Consider the following 24141-nt stretch of genomic DNA (forward strand, 5'->3'; position numbering starts at 1 on the left):
AAATAAAGTATACAAAAATTCAAGGATGAAGATAAAGTTATATAATACAAATGAACATCAAATGTTTTGTTATTGATGTTCCCTTATTGGTATTCACCATCCAAGAAACCGTGCTCGAAAAATTCCACTATTAATCTCTCTATTAGCTTGAAATTACAAGAAAGTGATTCTGACTCTCCTTCAAGTCATGTGTATACCCAAATATACGATTATAAATCAATCGAGATTAGCTAGATTCTAACTCTAGCAGGTCTTTCTATTTAGATTGATCAAGGTTCTAGATGAACTTGTCAAGAAATGAAAAGTTACAAAAGAAAGATAAAACTTTTGACCATTTAAGACTGGAGAAATAATCTTTTTCCTTGAGAGATCCAAGCATTCAACATTTTATGTACAATGAAATAGACAGAAGCTTGACAAAAATTTATGCAAAGAATTGGAATAGAGAAAGGAATGAAAGATATATGCCAAATATGGATTTTCTTTCTTAAAAAGGGACTTAGGAAGAAATTTTCAAGAGAATGCTTATGAATTCTAATAGGTATGCCAATAAAAGCTCATTTACTTCTTAATGGGGTGTTTTATTTATAAGTTTTCTAAGCCAAACTAGTCATTTTTTGCCTATCTGCAAAAAGATGATATTACATTGATCAATCAATGTAAAGTGATTAATCGATCAATTGTTTGTAATGAGTATATTTTTGTCAAAAAAGACTTATTGATCGATGTTATGATTGATCAATATCCTCCCATTGGGCCTGACATTTTAAGTTGATAGATTAATGTACATGGTGATCGATCAATCAAAATTCTTACTGGCAATCATAACAAGTATTATCAATCAATGACTTTGCTATGACAACCATACTTTATGTCCTTAGTTAGAAAAGTTTTGTATGATCGATTAATCTTAAGAGGTTGATTGGTCAATTAACATGAATTTACATTGCTAGGAAGTGGATTGACTGATCATGTTTTATAGCACAGATTGGCCATGTTTCGGATGATCAATCAATCTTAGTTGTTTGATCATACTTTATATTTTTGGCTTGTGCACTTCTAGTTGATCAATCATTGGCAAATGTCGATCGATCATTCTAGTGCCAATTCATTATGTGAATTTTCAAAGCATGGATTTTTGTGATTCTAAGTGATTCTAACATGTATAAAATGTAGGTAAAACATGTTTGAATGCAAATATATCTTAAAGCTCCAAATTTGCATTATACCACAAGTTTTGGAAGGATTGATGTTGCTCTCTTACAAAGATTGAGTTTCGATATTTTTTCAAGATTTCCTAAATTCTAGTCTTCAGATCTTTCTTTGTTCTATCTGAGGATGCTTTTTCAAGAATACTTTGACATTCCAAGGAGCTCGAGGTCTTTGAGAAGTTTGTGCTGGTTCATTGTTTAGACCTTTGAGTTTTATGCCTTTTGACGAAAAATACATCTAAAAATGTTGGAATTTCAATTGTTTGATCAATTAAGTTTTGTTATTATCAAAATCAAGAAGGGAGTCACCACATTTTCAACAACAAGTAGCTTATGATATAATGCACATTATCCAAATGGCGTATCATTATTGTTTGACCAAGCACTAGAGCTCAACACAGTAAACAAAAAACCCCCATTAAAATAGGGAAGAAAAGAAAAGAAGAAAAGAAAGCCCACGAAAGAAGGTTGTTTGACCATATGTAAAGGAAGAAAATAAAAAAAGTTGTCCAATTGGAGATGGGTCATCAAATGACTCATGTAAATAGGCTAGAAAGAAAAAGGAATGATGGAGAACTCTATTACTCCGAGTTAGTTCGATCAAATGTTGCATACAAAAATCCCAAGAGGAGTTGATGAAGGCTGGCGAGTCGATGAGCCATCTACCATTGATCGAACGATTGGAGATAGAAAAGTTTCAAATGTAAGTCATACATTGAAACAACCGAATGAAGAAGACAGATGAAGTCTTGAAGAAGAAGGGGCACTAAATAATGTTGACTGATTGATATCAATTTGATTGGACGACTGGAGATAGAAAAATCTCTGCCTAGAGTCATATGTCTAACCAACCAGAGGACCAGTTTCAATCAAGCTAAACAAGCAAGAAGCACGCAATGAAGATTGACTTACCAAGTTAGAGTTGATTAGATGATGTGTTCCAAAAAGTTACAAAACAAGATTGAAGGCTTCGATTTGGCTAAGATACATCACAACAATTTGTAAGTGACCTATTTAAGAGAGTAATAACTTAAAATGAAAGTTTTAAATATTCTCTCATGAATTTTAAGCCAGATTGATTGAGATTTAAAAAATGGCAAAATGTCTTAATCCAAGTTCAATAATTAAAATTTTTAATATTTAGAATTTGTTTGTTTAAGTTGATTTCACCCCAAGATTTATTTTTCTCAACCCCTAAGGCAAAAATAACCACTTTCAAGTGCTCTTATACTTTGAAATCGATTTTGGAGATTAAATTTGAATTTCAAAAAACCTATTGTCAAAGAGCTAAATGTTTCTAGGCTTGCCTTTTGAAATCTCTATTTAAATAGCATATTTTCATACAAATATCTGAGAGGGGGTGGGGGAGTTGTTGTTTTGAAAAACCAAAACTGCGTACTTCGAAATATATATCTTGGTCTAGAAAATCCGAAGTCAAGTATTTAGTCCAGATTACTGACTAGTGGGTTGATATTGTGAAATCTATTTTAATTTGAGCTGCTTTTAAGAATGCCCTTTTATTGTGCTTATACGTTGAAATTTGGTCAAGTAAGACCTTTGAATTGCTATTAAATTGCATATGCACTTGGGATTGGTGTGCCTATCTTGTTGTACTTGAATTGTGAAATTTGCCTATTGGAAAGACTTCTGATAGGGCTGAAGTGGAAAACAAGTAACCCTTTCAAATTGGGTTAAGCCTCGGTAAAGCTAGATCACACGTCTTAATTTGATTGAGAGTACCCGTGTGGCATTGTAGAAGCTATTGTAAAATCCTCAAAGCTCTACTCATGTGTAGCCTAGTTAACTTCTGAAAGTCCCTTGTGGGTCTCAGCTATATACCTAGTTTGTTCCTAGACTCCTAAATAAGGGTAAGTTTTTGTAAGTTGGCTGCTATGGTCAATTGAGTGGAGTAAGTTCCTTTGTGGGCAACATTATAATTGACTTTAGAGGCAATTTATTGTAAGTGTCATTTAGCAACCCAAACTTAGTAATTCGAGGTGATGAGTAAATCAATGACTTGAAATACAACTATGAACTACTATAAAATTTGATGTGTTGTTTGTGATGTGAATGCGCATGTATATTTTTTTGATTGTGAACCTAAATTTTCATGTTGAATTGCAATTAATATTGGAAACACACTTAATTTTAAGAGAAAAAATGAAATAAAAGTTAATTAGCAACAAAGTTAACAAACCTATTCACCCCCTTTGGCAAGAACCACTTGTCCTCCTTTTTGTATGAAATTTTCAAATGGTCTTTTACTGATAGAATAAATATGCTGCATTTTTTTATAATTTTTTAGGCTTTTTTTATTTTTTCATAGTCATAATTTTTCTAGCGAATTTAATTTTCGCTTGTAGAAAATTTCTTTTTGCAAAAACTCTGCCAGTAAATTTTAATTTCGTTGATACAAAATTTTTTCAGTGAAATCTCTGTTAAAGAATTTTAATTTCACTAGTAGAAATTTTATTTTATTATTTTTATTATTAACTACCTATTTAATGATTCACATAAATAATAAACATTTAAAAATACATAACCAAATAATTATATTATTAAATAAATAATTTAAAAATTTACAAAACTATGTTAAAAAATAAAAAAATTACAAAAATAATATATTATTACAATAAATTTGCCAGAGTAGGATCTGGGGGTTGTTGGCTCTTAAGTCTGCATCTGTTGAAAGAACCACTACATCCGCATCTCTAAGCTCTTTGTCTTATTCTCTTGATTAGCACGATATTCTACGCTTCTCAACCCTTCCTAAATTTCAGATAGCTACTCTTTATGTGCTTACAACTCTTTAATTACCCGCAATTCATCCTCTATATGTGTTGGCAGTTGGGACAAAGATGGTCAAGCCATCCTCAGTAGAGGCGATTGAGACAATCTCTACCCCTTAATGTAGCCAAACCGAGATCCACAAACTCCACTTAATGGCACTCTCAACAACTAGTTCATCAACCTCCTTTACCTCTAGAACAAGTTGTTGTATCTCGTCTTGTGAAAAAATAATAGGTGGTAATTTATATTTATTCAAGCCTAAAAAATGTAATATTTCTATGAAAGTTATACTTACATATTATTCTTCAAATCTGTCAATCCACCCGCCTCCATCGGACTGAAAAACCGAAATTGGTCATTATTAGAGAGGGGTGAATTAATTTAAATTAAAATTTTAACTAAGTTAAGGGTTCATATAAGTTGTGATTAATTAAACACATAAATCTCAATGTGCATATGGATAAAAACATTCAACACACATACACTCAACCAAGTGACTCAAGATCTTTTTGTTATTGATGTTCTCCTATTGGTAGTCATCGCCCCAAGAACCCATGCTTGGAAAATTTCTACTATAGGCTAATATCTAAAAATTAAAAAAGATTTTTTGGTACTCTTAAGCTACGTATAATCCCAATTACTTGGTTTCTAATCTCCTAAGAGATTCAACACAAAGGACTAGATTCTGGCTCTAGTCAAGCACTCCCCTTCTAGATTCTTGGTTCTAAAAACCAATTTCTCTAGATTTCCAGGCACGAGAAGCTATAGGTATGCAAGTAAAATCTCAACTCATTAACTTCAACATGTTTGGAGGGGTATTTATAAGTTTCCCCTTCAAACTAGCCATTTTTTGCCCATTTGAAACAATTTGACTTGACATTGATCGGGCAGTGCAAAGTGATTGATCGATCAATCGTGTATAATAGCTATATTTTTGTCAAAAAAGCTTATTGATTGGAATAATCAATCAATATTTGACTATTGCCTGCTAAAATAAGTTGATCAATTAATGCAACAGTGACTGATCGATCATGCTTTGTAATTCTTGGTTGTACAATACAAGTATGATCGATCAAAGTAAGGATCTCGATTGATCATGCTTTGTGTCCCCAAATGTCATTGTTTTGCCTAATCGATCATTGATACAATGTATGATCGATCATGCTTTGTAAATTATGTATGCCTAGACAAGTATGGTCTATCAATCCAATAGTGGATGATCGATAATGCTTTATAGCACAATTTGATGCAATTCTGGTTGATCAATAAATGTGTAATTATTGATCGATCATGCTTTGTAATTACTACTAGTGCACATTCTGGTTGATTGACCGACCATTCATAGGTATTGATGGATCAATCCAATGCCAGCTTTTAGAATTGACATTCAAAACATGAGAGAAGTCATTTCTAATTGATTTGAACATGTTGAAGATGCAAATGAGCTAAGATGGTTTAGCGAGTTATAAAATATTTTAATGCACCGACTAAATACGATTTTGAATTATGCATGTTCTAAAGTTTTTTCATGAGTTCAAATGATATTCTAGTTTTGGGAAAGAGCTAAAGTTTGTGTCATAATTTCAAAACCTTTGTATATGATCATTTTGAGCATAGTTTTGAAAAAAGCTCCAATGTAGGTATGTGCTTAAATATCATAATTTTAGATGGATATCTACTTACATGACTAGAATTCTTGAGATTTTTAATTTGGATTCAACTCTAAATCTTCAATTCCATGCTCATCTTCTTTTTGTAAGTTTTTCTTCTTAACAACAATTTTCAAAGTCATTTTGCTTCGGGTCTTGACTTGGCAACTTGACGAACCAACATTTTTGTCTTGAGCTTGCTATAGACCACATAATGTGGGTGATGGAAAGATTTGTATCTAATCACACTGATAGTACTGTTAGTACCATAATTTTAAGTTACCCATTTTGTTATCATTAAAATACTAGATACCAATATGATTTTATCATAGGTCTGACACGATCTTCACCCTACACATTTATAAGAATATATGCATGAAAATATGTTAAAATAGTAGTATATTTGAAATAAAATATACTCCAAACCAAAATTACATACCATCTCCTCTCTAATACGCATAAAAGACTTTGATCTTGTAGTATGTTGAGCTTTTTGTTTTCTAACATTTCTTACATTTATTTGGGAATGTCTCTGTAAATAAAAAGTAGACATGAGTAAGATAAAAAATAATTGATATTTAAAAAAATCATAAAAATCTAATTAGTTGGAACCTCTCTCCTCAAACACGTTCATGCACAACCACTATCAGTCCTCAAAGGAAACCCCTCTATAAGGAGTAGACAATGTCGAGGGGTGGGCTCCACAGTCCTTATACCACCTATGCATAACAATTTGGAGTTGTCAAAAGACAATAGAGGAGTAGATGGTGTCGAGGGGTGGGCTCCACAATCCTTATACCACCTATGCATAACAGTTTGAGTTGTCAAAAGACAATAGAGGAGTAGATGGTGTCGAGGGGTGGGCTCCACATTCCTTATAGCACCCACATATAGCATTTCGATGTTGTCAAAATGCAACAAAGGAGTAGACAATGTCTCCAAGTTGCTTATACCACCTAGGCAGAGCAGTTTGGTGCTGTTAAAATGTAACACCCAATATTTCATGTATGACAGCTCATGCCACCGCATTACTAGTGAAATCGACACCAAAAATTTTCTATAACACAAAACATTATCAACCTTAACATTGTAAACTAGAAAAACTAGATGGAAAATTAATTGAACAACTTGTAATATTTACCTCAATGTAAGGATAAACATATGATGTCTGATTCTCAATGTAGGACTTGAATTTTTCCACATATACCGCCAAAAAAGTCCTCCATACATGGCCCACCCAATGTGAAAATTGTAGTACAAAGTCCCAATGCCCTCCTATGCGCATCTCGAAACTCCACTAGAATCCTCCTTTCATCGAGGTTTGCCACCAGCTCATCAACTCTGGAGCCCATTCTCAGATCTCGTGATCACCTCGCATATGGGGATGCAAATGGAGTTGATGTGGATGGACCCACCTGTTTAGATGGAAATGATGTGAATGTATTAATATACACAACATAAATTATTGTGGGCAAAATATAATTTAGCATAAATGAGAGGGGTTTAGTTGAATTTTTTACTCTATATCACTAGGACATGATAATCCGTCCCATACAACTCACTATTAGATGGTGGCGGTGTCGATACCATTTCGGATGATGCAAGGAGTTCGGCCTATCGTACCCTAGGTGGATGAGGAGGCATGATATCAGATGAATTTGCATATGGAGTATTTCTATAACATCAATAATGATATTTCTAAAAAATAAATAACACTAATGGTGTTTGAAATAAATAACTTTACAAACAACTAAAGTTGCAGAACCATTAATTTTCTTTTTCAATTTATCATCGTTTAAGAACATCATATATCTTCATATCTTTCTTCCACTTCTTCTTCTCCTCCTGTTTCATCTTTTCTGTCACCTATCTTCTACCTCAACTGCATCTTCGTCTTCAACATCCACTTTGTTGTTTTCATCCTCACCAATGATACCCCAATACAAACTGGAGGAACATTTGATCTTGTCAACTCCCCAACATCATCATCCACTTGGTCAACATGGAGTTTAATATTTGACGACTCATGTTGGTAGAGTCTCTTTCATCAATTGTAGATAATTATTTCTCTAATACATCAAACACATTTCTCATAACCATATTCTAAACTTTGCACCATGAACCACTATTTTTTGGTCTTCCATGTAATACATGGGTAAACAAGTCATTTGAATTAATGTGTAAACAAGTCATGCACTACTAGGTCCATGATATATTAACATGGGTAAACAAGTCATTTAATACATGATAGTTGTTGCTTATATAAAATATACATTTTAAAAATTGATTAATTTTACCAGATTTAATTCTAGACTTGCTTGATTAAACTTTTTTACAATATAAAATTTGTCATATCATACTTTAAAAAGTAACTCAGTAATTTAGACACAATTGTTTGATTATTTTTAAAAAAATTATATCAATATTTATATATATACAGTAAAAATTCTAATTTAAAATAGCGTAAAATATGTCATGAATATTTTATTTTATGTCGTTATCTAAAATTGAATTTTTGGAAAAGAGTGGGGGAAGGGGACTGTGGCTCCATTGTCCTCTTGGGGAAATGTTCGACTTTTTTTGAGTTTCATTGATGTTAGTAGACATTGCTTATTGAGTGAGATATTTATTATCAAGTAATAAAGAGCAAAATTATTTGAAATTGTGCAAAGGTAAGATATCCAGACACGATAGAAAGCTTGGGGGTGGAGATGGAGAAGTCAAACATTTCCTTCTCTGTAAGCTTGGACAATGGAAATGGTTGTGAGTGGGGAAGCTGAGATGGCAACTCTAGTATCTTTGCTGAAAAGAAGAACACACTCAACCCTTCATTTTGGAAAATGATAAGAGAAATTATCAAGTTCAAAGTCGATAGTCTCCGGTAAGTCTTCAATTTCAATTTGCCATTTACGTTCTTCTACAACCATGATTTACAATCATAAATATTGGGTTACTAGACATATACCAGCTTGTATAATTACAATTATATGCTATGTATGGAAGTTCGTATTATTTACTAGTCATGCTAACCCTACACGTGGATGACATTTTAACGATCCCCCTCAAGGTGGTGCATAAATATCATAAATTTTCCACTTTGGAAAGTTTTTACTGTTACTGTGGTGAGGATATTTCCTAGTTGGTTTTTTAGTAGAATATAGTGCATGGTGATGTCTCTTGGTTTTAACTTCTCTCTTATGAAGTAGCAGTCTGACTTCAATATTCTTGGCCATTTCATAAAAATACTGGGTTCGTTGGTTGTGAGTTGCTTTTCTGATTATTGCAGTGGATACTGGTATCCGATTTGAAATGAGAAGCAGATAGAAGAATTAGAAAATGATAAGATCCGATTTGATAGTAGATACTGGTATTCGGGTGGTTCTCTAATCACATAAAGATAAAACTCATTTTCCATATAAATTCATCCATTTGATTGAAAAAGACCAGTCACAGTTGTCAGCAACTTCAACGTAAAACAAAAAGTGCTCCAGTGTCCAGCCTTTAATATAGGTAGACATGGCTGCAATACTCCTTTCTGTTTCTCTGGAAATGGTACGTAAGACTATTAGACTATTACATTGTAAGAGAAAGACGTATCCTCTATGCCCTTCATACAGTTTCGCTGAAAATGGTAACTAGACTATTACAGTTTCTGCAATTCATGCTTTTATATTTGGTAAGACAGATTCCAATTGCCTCTTCGAGCAGCATTACCTGGAGTCTCAGAGGTGGAGTTTCCAGACGACTTCGTTGGCTCTTTCTGAAACCATTTGCTGCTAGAAGAAGCCTGCGTAGTATTTTTTTTAACAAAAGCCTCTGCTTGCACCTGAGGTAAACAAGCTCAGAAGTCGAAGTTACAGAAGTCTTTCGTGATCAGTGTTGAAACACTTGGTCTTACGTAATCTGCTTTTATTTTCTTTGCCAAGGAAACCGGGAGAGGGAGGTGAAGAAGCTTGTCCAGAAATATGAGAATCGCGGTGATTGGAGGCGGGATCAGCGGTTTGGTTTCGGCCTATGTTCTCTCGAAGGAAGGGGTGAATGTGGTGCTTTACGAAAAGGAGGACTACCTGGGGGCCAATGCTAAAACTGTAACCATCGATGGCATCGATTTGGATCTCGGATTTATGATCTTCAACCGGGTCAGCATTTACTGTTTCATTTGATTTCTTTCAAAAATTTAAGTATTTCATTTATTAAATAATTGATCCAAATAAAAATTCTTTTATTGATATAAGTTAGCTCTCAATTACCGAAATATTTATTATCAAATAATAAAGAGAAAAATATTTGAAATTGTGCACAGGTAAGATATCCAAAAGCGATGGATTTCTTTGAAAGCTTGGGGGTGGAGATGGAGAAGTCAAACATTTCCTTCTCAGTAAGCTTGGACAATGGAAATGGTTGCGAGTGGGGAAGCCGAAATGGCATTTCTAGTCTCTTTGCTCAGAAGAAGAACACACTCAACCCTTATTTTTGGAAAATGATAAGAGAAATTATCAAGTTCAAAGCCGACAGTCTCCGGTGAGTCTTCTATAACAATTTTCCATTTACATTCTTCTATAACAAAAAAATTCTCTGTTTAGAGTCATTTACTCAACTAATTGACCACTCCAAATGAAGCTTGATGAGAAAGAGGCTTCCAATGAACTGGTCGAGTAAAAGAATGTTGCACTCCAAAAAGTTGTGGAATAAGATGGAAGGTTTTGATTCAGATTTGTAAATTTCTAAGTATTTTCTCATGAATTTTAATTGAGATTTGTCGATATTTCAAAACAAACAAAAGGTCCCTTTATGAACTCAATGGTTCAGTTTTTTATCATTGAGAACTCGACTAAATCTACTTCACCCCAAAATTTTCTCTCAACTCCTAAAGGAAAAAGGACCACTCCTAAGCACACTCACACTCTGAAATCAAAATTGGAGATTGGATTCGCAATTTAAAAAACCACCAAGTAAATAGCTACATGCTTCTTGTTCTTTTACTTTGAAATCCTATTTGCTTAGCTCAATTCTTACTAGATTTCATATACCATTTCATTGAAATATTGGTTTTTCTTGAGAGAAAATTTAAAGTGGTGGTTACATTGATTTGAAAGGGACATTTATCTAGAACCTATCGATTTAGGGACATTTTCAAAATCCAAGCATTATTGTACTTAGATCTTCTGATTGAGCTTGGTCTAGCAAATCAAAATACTGAAATTCAGATCCCTAACTACTGTAATTGTATCGTAAAAACATATTTTAGTTGACTTGTTTTATTTGGTGTTTCCTTAATTGAAAAACCAATTCATTTTCTCAAGCTTATTTTGAAATATGGTTAGCTAAGGAAGACGGAGCTGCTATTACATTGCATAGGTACTTGGATTGGTATGCCTATCGTGTTTGTACTTGAATTATGAAATCCACCTATTGAGAGGGATTATTTCAACCAAAGTGAAAGCAAGTGATATCTCTCTTGTATATGCAGCCTTGATGTGATTTTTCTACCCCTACATGTTGATATCTCTTAGTGTAACTCTCACGCACTTTAACCAAGGTTTCACGCTTATGAGAGCCTACCTCAATGTTAATGTCACTTAAAATTTCTTTCTCAATCCTTTCTTGATTAAACATCTTGGTCAACTTCTTGTTCTTAACAAGAAGGTACTTACATTACTGATTAATTTTTCTACATCAAACTCATCATTCTCAAGTTCAGAACAGAACATACCTCATTCCCACTCTAAAGCGCTTTCAAAGGGAATTTGCAAGATAGAGAATAATGGCTTGGGTATTTATCAATAAATGCTCATTCACTTCACTATGCACAATTTGGTGGGGTATTTATAGCTTCCCCAACTCAAACTACCCATTATTTGCCCATTTTCAAAAGTCAATACTTCGATTGATCAATCACTAATAAGTGATCGATCGATCAATAGATCATAATGACTATTTTTCTATTTAAATGACTTATTTATCAATGGATTGATAGATCAATGTGTTACTATTGGTCTAGAAAAGTTAACTTGATTGATCATTATCAGTGGATGATCGATCAATAAAAAATTCCTCCAACTGTGCAATACAAGTATGATCGATCAAAGCAATTTCCTGTGATCGAGCATGCTTTATGTCCCTTACTGGCAAGGTTTTGTCTGATTGATCAATTAGGTGGGACGATCGATTATTCCATGTGAAATTTGCTTGCCTGGATAGAAATGATCGATCAATCGAATATGGTTGATCGATTATGCTTTATAATTTTGGCCTGTGAGTTTTGGATGATCGATCATTACCAGTGGTTGATTCATCATTCCAATGCCAGTTCAACAATGTTGACTTCCAAAACAAGAAAATATTTTTCTCTAAGTGCTCTAGCTTGTTCTAAATGATGTTCATGATGATCCTAAACATGTTGTGTAAATTATGACCTAAAGCTCCGATTTCACATTTTTACCAAAAGAATGGAGTTTAGAATACTCTCTTTCATAAGTGATTGAGTTTGGACATCTGACTATTACATTTGAACTTTAGTCTTCTTGTTATCTTCTTCTTTATGGGTGCTTCTTCAAGAAACATTCTTCAATGGTGTTTGAGGTCTTGAGTTTGGCTTGAAGCTTTAAACCTTGAGATGCATTTACTCTTGAAGGTAAAGTATATGAAATACTTAGATTTTCAAGTTGTTAGATCTATTAAGTTTTATTATCATAAAAAACAACATGGGAGTCAACCTACGGTCAACAATCTCCCCCTTTTTGATGATGACAAAACCTAACTTGGAAAAATAAAAATTACACATCCCTAAGCGTTGGAGTTAAGCAAATGATGCAATTTTAACATATGCTCCCCCTTAATCTTTGCATAGTGTGTTTTGATCCTTTTTAAGTATAACATTTCATCATTGTGCCTAAGGTCATATTTTCTATCTTCCTTTCTTTCTTCCCATTTTTGTCATTCTCAAGAAGATATGCAAATTAAGACATAAGTAGTAACAAAAAGTGCGGCTCTATGGCCATGCATAGATATATCAAATGATTTACAAAATTTGATTTACAAGTGCTTTAAAATAATTTCAATCATATCAAATCTAGTGTTAATACACAGGGAGGCAACAAAAAGGATGATCCTAAAGCCTAGGTAGCTAAGCTAGAGGCAGGAGATGGCTAACGATGTGTTGACCATAGGTTGACTCTCGCATTGCTTTTGATGATAATAAAACATAATTGAGCTAATAACTTGTAAAACTAGTATTTTAGAAGCTTAACTCAAGAGCATTTCAAGGTCAAAAGCAACAAAGCCAAAATGAAGACCTCAAGAAATAAATGAAGAACATCTCTTGAAGAAGCGCCCACAAGGAAAAAATCAATGTGAAGACTTGAGTTCAAGCATAAAAAGATAAAAGAGTAAACTCAGTCAATTTATGTATGAGAGTATTTTAACTCCTATTCCTTAAGCACTTGTGAAGATCAGAGCTTTAGGATATTAAATTATATATAGACATGTTTAGAATTATGATACATATCACTTAGAAACATGTTAAAGCACTTAGAGATAAATTCTTATGCTTTATAAAGACATTTAAGTTTATCTGGCATTGGAATGATCGATCACTCACTGACTATGATCGATCATCCAGAACTGCACAAACAAAAAATATATAGCATGATTGATCTACCATAGCCAATTAATCGATCATCCAAGACAACCATTTCATGCTATGATGCATGATCGATCATCCCATCAGATTGATCCATTAGTCTGAACCTTGCTAGTAAGGGACTTTAAGCATGATCGATCAAATGAAAATTCACTGATTGATCATACTTGGATTGCACAACCAAAGGGAATCTCGATTGATCGATCAACCACTAGCAATGATTGATCAAATTAACTTTTCTGAAGCAACGATAACATATTGATCGATGAGTCCATTGATCAATAAGTCAATGTCTGATAGAAAAGTAGCAGTTATGATCGATTGATCAATCAATCAGTAACCAGTGATCGATCAACCAATGGTTTGATTTTTTTCTTACAGATAAATAAAGGCTAGTTTGAGTTGGGGAAACTCTAGATACCCTAGTTTGAGTTGGAGAAGCTATAAATACCCTAGTTTGAGTTGGGGAAGCTATAAATACCCCACTAAACCATGAGTTAAGAGACACGTGAGCATTTATTGGCATATATTCAAGCCACATCTTTATTTTACAAAATCCCTTTCAAAAAGTACTTTAGAGAGAAAGAGAATGGTCCCACCTTGAAAACCCTTCATATTTTTCAATCATCCTCTCATGCATGATAGTACAAGCTCCTTGATCATTCTACTACGTGCTACAAAGGAGGAAGCTTGAAATCTCTCTAGGAGAAGCATCTCTCCAAGTAAGTGTGTAAACATTTCCCTTTCTTTTATGTTATTGTCAAAGGTTCATATAGAACCTGATAATCTAGATAGAAAGGCCTAGCTAAAGCTAGAATCTAGCGACAATTTCTTTGGGAGATTGGATTGTATGAAAGTCGTGTATTGAGCTACACGTGGCAGAAGAGAGCCAGATTCTCTTTTTAATTTTCCTGCTATTAGAGTGTTATAGTAGAAATTTTCTCAAGGAAGAGTTGGAATCTCTTCAATATGTTAAGTTGTGGATCCTAATTGACGCCTTATGCTGAGGAAGTGAGCAATTTCTCTTGTAAACTATTTCATGTTCATAATAGATTACTGCAGTGGTGGAAGACAGGACATAGTTTCACCTTGAGGCGAACCTGTATAAATCTTGTTGTGCTTTTTCGTGCTTGCTTTTCCCTAATTCTGCATTTTTTATTATTGCTCTCATTAGTTTGAAATTAGGGCGTCTAATTCCTAACAACTAGTATTAGTGCTTTGGTTCTAATTGAGAGTAATGGTTGACGGAGAAGGATCGACACTTAGAATCAATAAGTTCGATTGTGTGGATTTTGCGTCTTGGAGGATGCTGATAAAAGATTATCTGTACAATAAAAAGCTACACGCACTACTTCTGGATATGAAACCAGAAGGTATGAAAAATGATGAGTGGAATCTCCTCAATAGATAGGTGTTAGGAATAATTTGGTTAATATTGTCGAAGAACGTTGCTCACAACGTGACATCAGAGAAAACCACAGCAGGGATGATGAAGATTCTGTCCGAAAAGTATGAGAAGCCTTTCTACAAATAACAAGGTACATCTCATGAAAAAACTCTTCAATTTAAAGATGACAGAAAATACATCAGTGACATCGCATGTTAATGAGTTTAGCATGATTGTCAATCAATTGACTTCGGTTCAGATTAAATTTGATGACGAGGTTCGTGCTTTAATTCTTTTGGCGTCTCTGCCAAATTGTTGGGAGCCTATGAGGGCTGAGGTCAACAACTCTATAGGTAACATGAGATCATGGAGAATTACGTTTCTGGAGATCACGAGAAGGTGTATCTTACTGATGGAGAACCTTTAGATATTATCGGTATTGGTAATGTCAGTTTGAGGATGTCAGACGGGTCAGTGTGGAAAATTTACAAGGTGAGACATGTACCAAAACTATGTGTAATCTGATCTCAGTAGGGCAGCTTGATGATGAAGGTCATAATGTTACTTTTAATGGTGTTGCCTGGAAAGTCACTAAGGGAGCCATGGTTGTTGCTCGAGGAGTTAAAACTGGAACTTTGTACATCACTTCCAGTTGCAGAGGCATAGTTGCAGTTGCTAAAGTTGTTACTGATTATGATTTGTAGCATTATAGGATCGGTCACATGAGTGAAAAGGGAATGAAAGTGTTTCAGTCCAAAGGAAAACTACCATGGTTGAAAACTGTAAATAACAATTTATGTGAAGGTTGTATCTTTGGCAAGCAGAAAAGGGTTAACTTTTCTAAGGTTGAAAAAGAACAAAAGACAACAAAGTTGGAGTTGGTTCACACAGATGTGTGGGGGGCTTCAACTGTTACCTCCCTTGGTGGTTCTAACTACTATGTGACATTTATTGGTAATGCAATCAAAAAGTTATTGGTTTATTTTCTTAAAAAGAATTCTGATGTCTGATACCTTCAGGAGATGGAAAGCAATAGTTGAGAATGAGACTGATTTTAAGGTGAAGTGTTTGTAGTTAGATAATGGGGGAGAATACATAGATAATGATTTCAAGTGATATTGTGTTGATAATAGAATCAAGATGAAGAAGACCATACCTAGAAAACCTCTACAAAATGGTGTGGTTGAGAGGATGAACAAAACTTTGAACGAGCGTGATTGCTAAAGATGTTCTAGTTTGAAGCTGTTAGCATTGCTGCTTATTTGAGCAACAAAGGTCTCTCAATACCATTGGATTACAAAATACCAGAAGTAAAGAGGTAAACCTTTCTTTCTTGAAAGTTTTTGGTTCTATTTCTTATATTCACATTGATTATGTAGCTAGAAGTAAACTTGATGCTAAATCTCAAATATGTTTCTTTATTGGCTATGGTGGTACTGAGTTTGGTTATCATTTATAAAGACAGGTTGAGAACAGAGCCTGAGAGCACAAGTGATGAAGCCAAGAAGTCTGAAGTGATTCGGTTGAGAGATCTTCGAGCTATTGAGATGGAAAATATTTCTCTAGAAGACCAGGAAAACATACCCCCAGAAGTAAATTAGGACATTCCTGTGACTGAACTCAGGAGCTCTGCCAGAACTAGCAAACCACCATAGAGGTACTCTCCTGCACTGAATTATATTTTATTGACTAATAAAGGTGAACCAGAGAGTTATGAGGAAGTTGTGCAAGTTGATGAATCAACCAAGTGGGAGTTGGCCAAGAAGGATGAGGTGGATTTACTGTTATCCAATCAGACATGGCAGTTGACCGTGTCACCAAAAGGGAAGAAGGTCTAGCAGAACAAATGGGATTGCCAAATAAAATATGAACATAATGGCAGCAAGCGGTACAAGGCAAGACTGGTGGTAAAAGGGCTTTCAAAAAAAAGAAGGCATTGACTACATTGAGATTTTCTTTCCAGTAGTGAAATTGACTACTATTAGATTAGTGCTTGGACTAGTGGCAAATGAAGACTTGCACTTTGAGAAGTTGGATGTAAGGAGATGTCAGCTCTAGATGAGGTTCTGGTACTTCAGCTTCCGGAGATATCTCTGTATTAGTGTCCTTGAACCACTCAAATGTCAACCAAATCAACTCTTCTTTTCGTGTCTCCCCCTGAAGAGAAGAATTGAATGCGGCAGGAGAGTAGAAAGGATTGGATTCCAAGAACGTGACATCCATAGTCACATATGTGCGTCGAGTAGTTGGGTCGTAGCATTAGTACCCTTTTTAATGTACCGCATATCCCAAAAAAAGACACTGAATAACACAAGGATCAAGTTTCGTGCACTGGTTTTTTTGGAGATTAACAAACGCAACACAACCAAAAGTTTGAGGTGGAAGCATAAACACCGTAGGGAATGAAACATAGGTTGACAGGACCTGTAGTGGAGTCTTGAGCTCAAGCACTTTGGAGGGCATGCGGTTAATAAGATAGACTGTCATAGCTACAACACCAGGCCAATGGTGCTTAGGCACATGAGTTCCAAGTAAAAGAGCTTGAGCCATTTTAAGGATATGGCGATTTTTTCGCTCTACAATACCATTTTACTGAGGAATTTGGGGGCATGAGGTTTCATAAATCATTCCATGATGTTGGAAATAATCACTGAACTGTTAATTTACATATTCTCCAGCATTATCAGATCGAAGAATTTGAATCCTAGCGGAGAACTGAGTTTGAATCATTTATGAAAAGATTGAAAAATCTAGAAGACCTCATCCTTATGTTTCAAAAAATAAACCCATGTCATTCAAGTACAATCATAAACCAACGAAAACCAAACAGAGTATATACAGGGGAAGGACCCCACATATCAGAGTGAATCAAAGCAAAAGGGACCTTACTCTTATTCAAGCTTACAGGATAATAGACTCGATGACTTTTAGCTAGAATGCAAGTTTCACTGTTAAAGTTTAGACTTGACAAATCTGAAAATAAATGAGGAAACACATGTTTCAAATAACCAAATGAACGATGACCTAACCGATGATGCCATAGCCAAATCTATTCCACTTTGAGATCACTTGGTTGGCGCATGTGATATGCTCGACCCATACTGAAATCTTCCATGTAATAGAGCCCCCCTCTCTTAGTACCACATTTAATGATCTCCTTGGTAAGAACATCTTGAATAAGACAAAATACAGGATACATAAGTACAATACAATGTAGTTCTTTGGTAACTCAGCTTACAAATAATAACTTGTGAAAGAGTCGGCACAATTAATGTATTTGATAGTGGTAGGGATGGTGACAACATCATCGTTCCCTCTCTTGTTACCGAAGAAATAACTCCATTAGCATTGATAATGCTAGTTTGCTGGGGAGGAGAGGTCAGATAACAATCATTCACATCAAATGTCATATGGGTCTTGCTCTAGAATCAAGTATCCACGACCTGCAATTAGTTTCACCAGTAGATCCGCGGATAGCATTACCTAGGTCCTCATCTATCTGAGGAGGATCACTGTTCAAATACCCCAGCTTGTCTTTGTCTGAGATACACATCTCGACAACTTGGTATAGGTCCGAGTCTGGTCCAACTCGAGTCCGTTCCGAATCTGGTTCGGGTAGAGTCTTGGTTTGAGTCTGGTTTGAGTCGAGTCCAATCTGAATCTAGTTCGGGTCGAGTCTGGTCGGATTTGGTCTGGTCCGAGTCGAATCTGGTCCAGGTCGAGTTGGTCTAATTCGGTCTAGGCCGTAGGGTTGGTTCAGCCTCGAGTCTGGTTTGTTTGGTCTGATTCGGTCCGGCCTGGCTCAGCTCGATCCGGTCCTGTCCCAATTAAATCTGCCTAAGTTAGGAAGTAGATTTAATTAGAAGGTTCATCACTGAAGACGGCCACTGAGCAGTGTCGGACGAGAGTTCCCTTTCGCAAGAGATCCCCTGAACCGCACGGGATGGAAAGGTTGTGCCGGATGGGATTTCCCTTGCGCAAGAACTCCTCTAAACCTCATGGGATGGAAAGGCTTCCGTCCTCTTTGGAAAGTTGTTCCGCACGTCGGAGGTTCGGCAAGAGTCTACGGTCACCGTGACCGTCGCTCTGTTTTCTGCCAATTTTGGAGAAGATGACTTCGCACTATTTTTGATTTGGGAGATGGGTCTGTAGCCGAGGAACAAAGTCCTCCCTCCGTCACACGACTGGAGCCCACTGGTGGCGTCGCTGAAAGAGGTAACCAGCTCTGATACCATGATAAATTTCATCGGGAAAAATAAACTTCTTTCATATATTCAAAACAAAACTTTACACACTTCAATGTACATATTTATACAATCAATAAAGAGAAACCATAAATTACAGGATTCTATCCTATAATCTCTTGGAGGAAAATCAGAGGAAATATTCCTCTGATTTCTCTCGAACAATAAATTAGAATCTTTGGATTTATTGGGATACAACTCTCACTAACATTATCCTGTAATCTATCAGAGGATAAATCAGAGGAAATCTTCCTCTGATTTCTCTTGGATGACAAATCAGAATCCTTTGATTTATCGGGATATCGCTAACAAATAGGGCTATCAACCAGCAAGAGCAAAGCATCTTGACTTCTTCAGTCATCGCATTTGCAGCATCGTTTTTCTTTTCATCCTTCTTCGGTGCTCTCCAGTTCTTCTTTATGTATCCAGACTTGCCACAATTCTGACACTCCACATTCCTTTTGAATTGGGACTTGCTTATTCCATTCGTTGACTTTCCTCTACTGTTGCCCTTGTTGGAATTGCTCTCGAAGTTCTTGCCCCTAGTATCGACATTCAGGGCAGAGTTAGATGTCAATGATTCTCCAGAGTCTTTTTCTACGAACTTCCTCTACAACAATGGTATCCCAAATATTAGTAAAGATCAACTTCCCGTTGTTTATAGAGTTGCTGACGGCAACCCTCATAGGCTCCCAACAATTTGGTAGAGACGCCAAAAGAATTAAAGCACGAACCTCATCATCAAAATTAATTTGAATGGAGGTCAATTGATTGACAATCGTGCTAAACTCATTAATGTCGCTGATGTATTTTCTGTCATCTTTAAATTGAAGAGTTTTTTCATGAGATGTACATTATTATTTGCTAAAGGCTTCTCATACATGTTAGATAGAATCTTCATCATCCCCGTTGTGGTTTTCTTCGTTGTTATGTTGTGAGCAACGTTCTTCGACAATGTTAACCGGACTACTCCCAACACCTGTCTATCGAGTAGATTCCATTTATCATCTTTCATACCTTCTGGTTTCATATCTAGAAATGGTGCGTGCAACTTTTTATTGTATAGATAATCTTTGATCTGCATCCTCCAGAACTCAAAACCCTTACCATCAAATTTGTTGATCCCTAGTGTCGATCCTTCTCCACCAGCTAATGCTCTCAATCACAAACCAAATCTCTGGAACCACTTGTTAGAAATTAGATGCCCTACTTCCAAACCAACACGAGCTATAATAATAATAGTGGAAGAAGGAAAAAAAGAAAGCACGAGAAAAAAAAATAAGATTTATACAAGTTCGCCTCATGGTGAGACTATGTCCTGTCTTCTGCACCGTTGCAATAATCCACTATGAAGATGAAATAGTTTACAAGAGAAATCGTATACTTACATGTGTCTTTCTCTAACCTCTTGGGGTCTGCAACTCAAAGTCCTTTTTTCGGTGATGATGAAACCCTAATAGTGGCACTCCTGATAGTGATGATCCGCATACCGACTCAATGTAGGGCGTTGATTAGGCTCCACAACTTAATAAGACTCGAGAAAGTCAATATTAGGATATGTTTTCTTATTAGCTAGAGGCACCATTTCTTGAAGAAGTGCAAAACAATCTTTGATTGCTACTTCTACCACAGAAACAGAGTTTGTAGCATATTTTGAAGAGACATCATAGGATATATAGTTGAGGATTTTTCTTTCTGCACTTGAAATTGTAGACACAATTTACAAGCCATTTAGGATTTATTGCAATAATTTTATTGCAGTGTTTTCGGCCAGAACAATAAGAGTGGAAGTTGTAATAAACACATTGACATTTGAGAACATGTCAAAGCAAACAAACTGGTTGTGGACAATTTCAACACTGGATTGATGATTGTTGATTCGTTGACAAAAGGTCTACCACCTATTGCTTATAAGTGACATGTTGAACATATGAGATTTAGTTCTACTATGTAGTTTTAATCTGATTGAGATAACTTTTATGTTAGTATCACATTTTTTCAATTAAAAAAATCCATTAATTTCATATTGTCATCTCTTATTTAGTTTTATACATGGAGTTTAGAGAATGACAGTGTATGTTTAAATTTTTGTGATCCTAAGTGAGCATTTAGAAGTTCATTCATAAAGATATGTGCCACATATGATTCTCATTCAAAGGAGAAAGTTGCATTGTGATACGTGGAAAGTAATACTTGTTCTAAAGGACTTACCGTCACAATCCATGCAGTTTAAATTCTTTTGTTTGGGTATAAAGGATATTATGTCTATGAGAAAAAGTTTTGAGAATGTGTTAATATTGGATGGTACATATAAAGTATTGAATGGGTTAAGTGGGAGAATATTAATTGTTCCCCTTTTTTAGGTTTGACCCATTATTAGGTGGTTTCCCTTAGATATAGGGATAGTGGGCAATTACAACTTCTTCCTCTTTTAGACGGGAAAGAGGGTTTTAAGGAGTACTTTAAATGAGATTTAGTCTAATAAAACAACCTGAGTTTTCTCCGTCAATGGGACTTTGGATAGACTAGACGTGTCTCTGAAAATTCTTGAAAGTTTGTCTGCCATAGCTTGAGGTATGCATCTTGGGCTCTCGCTTTTCTATTTATGAACGTCATCATGCTTTAAAAAGAAAGAAAGAAAAATTAGGAGAGTGACTTGCACGGGGAGTTTTCATTTAAATCAGAAAAACTTAGCTTTGGAATAAACTGAAGTGTTTTCATTTCCTTCTTCTATTCTATTTTGACTAAGTTCAGTAAAGTGCTTCACTTTGCTCGTTTGAATTTCTTTTGGTGTTTCAAATGTAAAATTCTTCAGCTCCTTCTAGGTACCTTGAAGTGCTTGAGAATAACCCAGATTTGGATCGTAATGAAACCCTGGACAGTTTCGCCAAGAAGTATGCTTATTCTCAATTGTTTCAAAAGGCGTATCTGGTGAGATTCCATAAATCTTTAATAAAAGTGAAAGCTCAATGTCCGTTGTTTTGGTTTTACTCATGTTGTGTTATTTCGATAATGAAATTTTGTAGATTCCAATTTGCGGTTCGATATGGTCATGTCCTTCAGAAAGAGTAATGGAGTTTTCAGCTTTTTCTGTGCTTTCCTATTGCCGTAATCATCACGCTCTTCAGGTAAAATTTTATATTTTATAATGTTATTTTCTATCCATCATGTTTGTCACTTGCAGCTTTCCTATTTGAAAACTCTATGGAGTCACACCGCAACAATTGTCTTACTTCCCGTTCAATTTTACCCTGCAGTTTTTTGGTCAGACACAGTGGTTCACTGTTAAAGGACAATCCCATTCTTTCGTTACAAAGGTGATTACCTTCTTTTTGTTCGTACTATTATGATGAACAATCACCTTGCCATGGGCAAATGCTTGCCCGCATCTCAGTGATTTAAGAAGAATATGTATCCGACAATATCGCTTTAATGTTCTTAAAACGAACTGGTAACTAACAGGTCAGACATGCACTGGAGAAACGATATTGTCAGATACGAACAAGCTGTGAGGTTAACTCTGTTTCAACAACCAATGGAGGTAAGCTTTCAAGAAAAGAGTAACAGAAGAAGATTCATCAAGTTCTTCTGATGCTTAGTTTTCGAGGGTTAAGCTGCTACAAGTAGTTCCTTGTGTGCCAGGTTGTTGTGTATCAGTTGTAAATGGTAACCAAGAGATGTTCGATGGATGTATCATTGCTACACATGCACCAGATGCCTTGAGAGCATTAGGAGAAGAAGCAACTAATGAAGAAACCAGAATCCTTGGTGCATTTCAATATGTCTACAGGTAACTTGTCTTCACCGTCCCTTGAGAGTCCCATGACATTTAGACAACCATTCGTGAGAATGCTAACTTTAGTTTGAGAAGGGATGAAATTATGTAAACACCATCTTTTCCTTACTTACATACGAATCTATATTCTAACCATTAACTAAACTTAAACCTAAGGAGAGGGGAAACACTGAACATACAAGTACCTAAACTACCCTTGTCACAGAGATACATATTTGCCGATAGGATCAAGGTTTGTTTATTTATGTAAAATAATGCGAAAAAGAGTAGTACAAATATCTTTTTATGCCATAAATTTCTCGTTTAAATCTTAATATTTCTATATTGGCAGTGATATTTTCCTTCACCGTGATAAAAATTTGATGCCTAAGAACCCATCAGCGTGGAGTGCCTGGAATTTTCTTGGAAACACGAGTAACGAAGCATGCCTCACATATTGGCTCAATGTGATTCAGGTTTGTAAACGCTCTATTTTTGCAAGATCTCGCGTTAATTCTTGAATAAAAATCCTTCCATTTGTGTATCATAGGCAATGAAGAAATCTCTATTGAATTTTACAAGTAAGGAAGAATACGAGAGAATAGGATTTACAAACTCCTCTCTTGTTGATATCTAAAATAATTACGAAATTATATCGTTTCCCCTAAATCACTTAAAACCTAATAATTTAACCTAATATCTATTCAAACTAATGTCTTCCGTCACTGACCCTCAAATTGGAGCATATAAGCACTTTAAATTTTTACAAAATTTGTCTCATAATCCCATAAAGTAAAATACATAAATGAAAATACAAATTTGATCTTTTAAAATTGCTTATCTATGTAGCTTCAAAAGCTTCAAAATTCGTAGCTTTTGAAGTCTTTGACTTTTGAACTTAACTGAAAACATATATTCTTCTTTTTCTCACCCTCAAGTTAGAGAGCATATGGCAATGTTGACAACTTGCCCAAATAAAATGTAGCAATCTTCTTCGTTTCCACCAACCAGACCTTCCCGACCCTCACCGAATTCCCAGCGATGTTGTCGTTGTCACCTCTCACCGACACCAAGCTCCTTAATTTTTGAACATTTCCTTACTCATTATCGACCTTCACCTCTATTGCCATCGCCGAAGACCATCACCTATGTCGTCGTTGTCAAAGATTGCGAGCTAGCCAATCACGCTCCCCCTGTGTCGAGCTTCGATTAATCTGCCTTATTAATTGAAGCCCTAAAGGGGAATTGCGCACACGTGTGACTATCATACGTGTGACCTCGGTCACTCACATATGTGAGAGAGAGAAAAAATCCTCACAATCAACAACTGTCAGTGTACTATTTATCAATTCCAGCTCACTGCAAATTTCTCTCCCAATTTAAGCATCTTTGTCTTGGCTCAAATTTATCCTTATCAGGTATGATTTTCTTGGGTACATTAAT

General features: G+C 35.4%; 1 protein-coding gene across 1 annotated transcript in view; it reads left to right on the forward strand.

Annotated features, from left to right (window-relative positions):
- The first annotated feature begins 9386 nt into the window (after positions 1–9386).
- Positions 9387–24141, forward strand: part of LOC137951041 (uncharacterized) — a 30714-nt gene continuing 15959 nt past the window's right edge. Inside the window, exons 1-9 of the mRNA XM_068797610.1 lie at positions 9387–9481; positions 9577–9789; positions 9954–10171; positions 21749–21854; positions 21950–22051; positions 22181–22240; positions 22386–22464; positions 22566–22713; positions 23051–23174. Coding sequence (XP_068653711.1) covers positions 9616–9789; positions 9954–10171; positions 21749–21854; positions 21950–22051; positions 22181–22240; positions 22386–22464; positions 22566–22713; positions 23051–23174 — 1011 coding nt within the window. The 5' untranslated portion in view covers positions 9387–9481; positions 9577–9615. The remainder of the gene's footprint in view (positions 9482–9576; positions 9790–9953; positions 10172–21748; positions 21855–21949; positions 22052–22180; positions 22241–22385; positions 22465–22565; positions 22714–23050; positions 23175–24141) is intronic.

Source organism: Aristolochia californica, unplaced genomic scaffold, assembly GCF_029961685.1.
Source record: "Aristolochia californica isolate CCGP_79_NKW_82.1479 unplaced genomic scaffold, dmAriCali1.0.hap1 SCAF_1, whole genome shotgun sequence".
Lineage (NCBI taxonomy): Eukaryota > Viridiplantae > Streptophyta > Magnoliopsida > Piperales > Aristolochiaceae > Aristolochia > Aristolochia californica.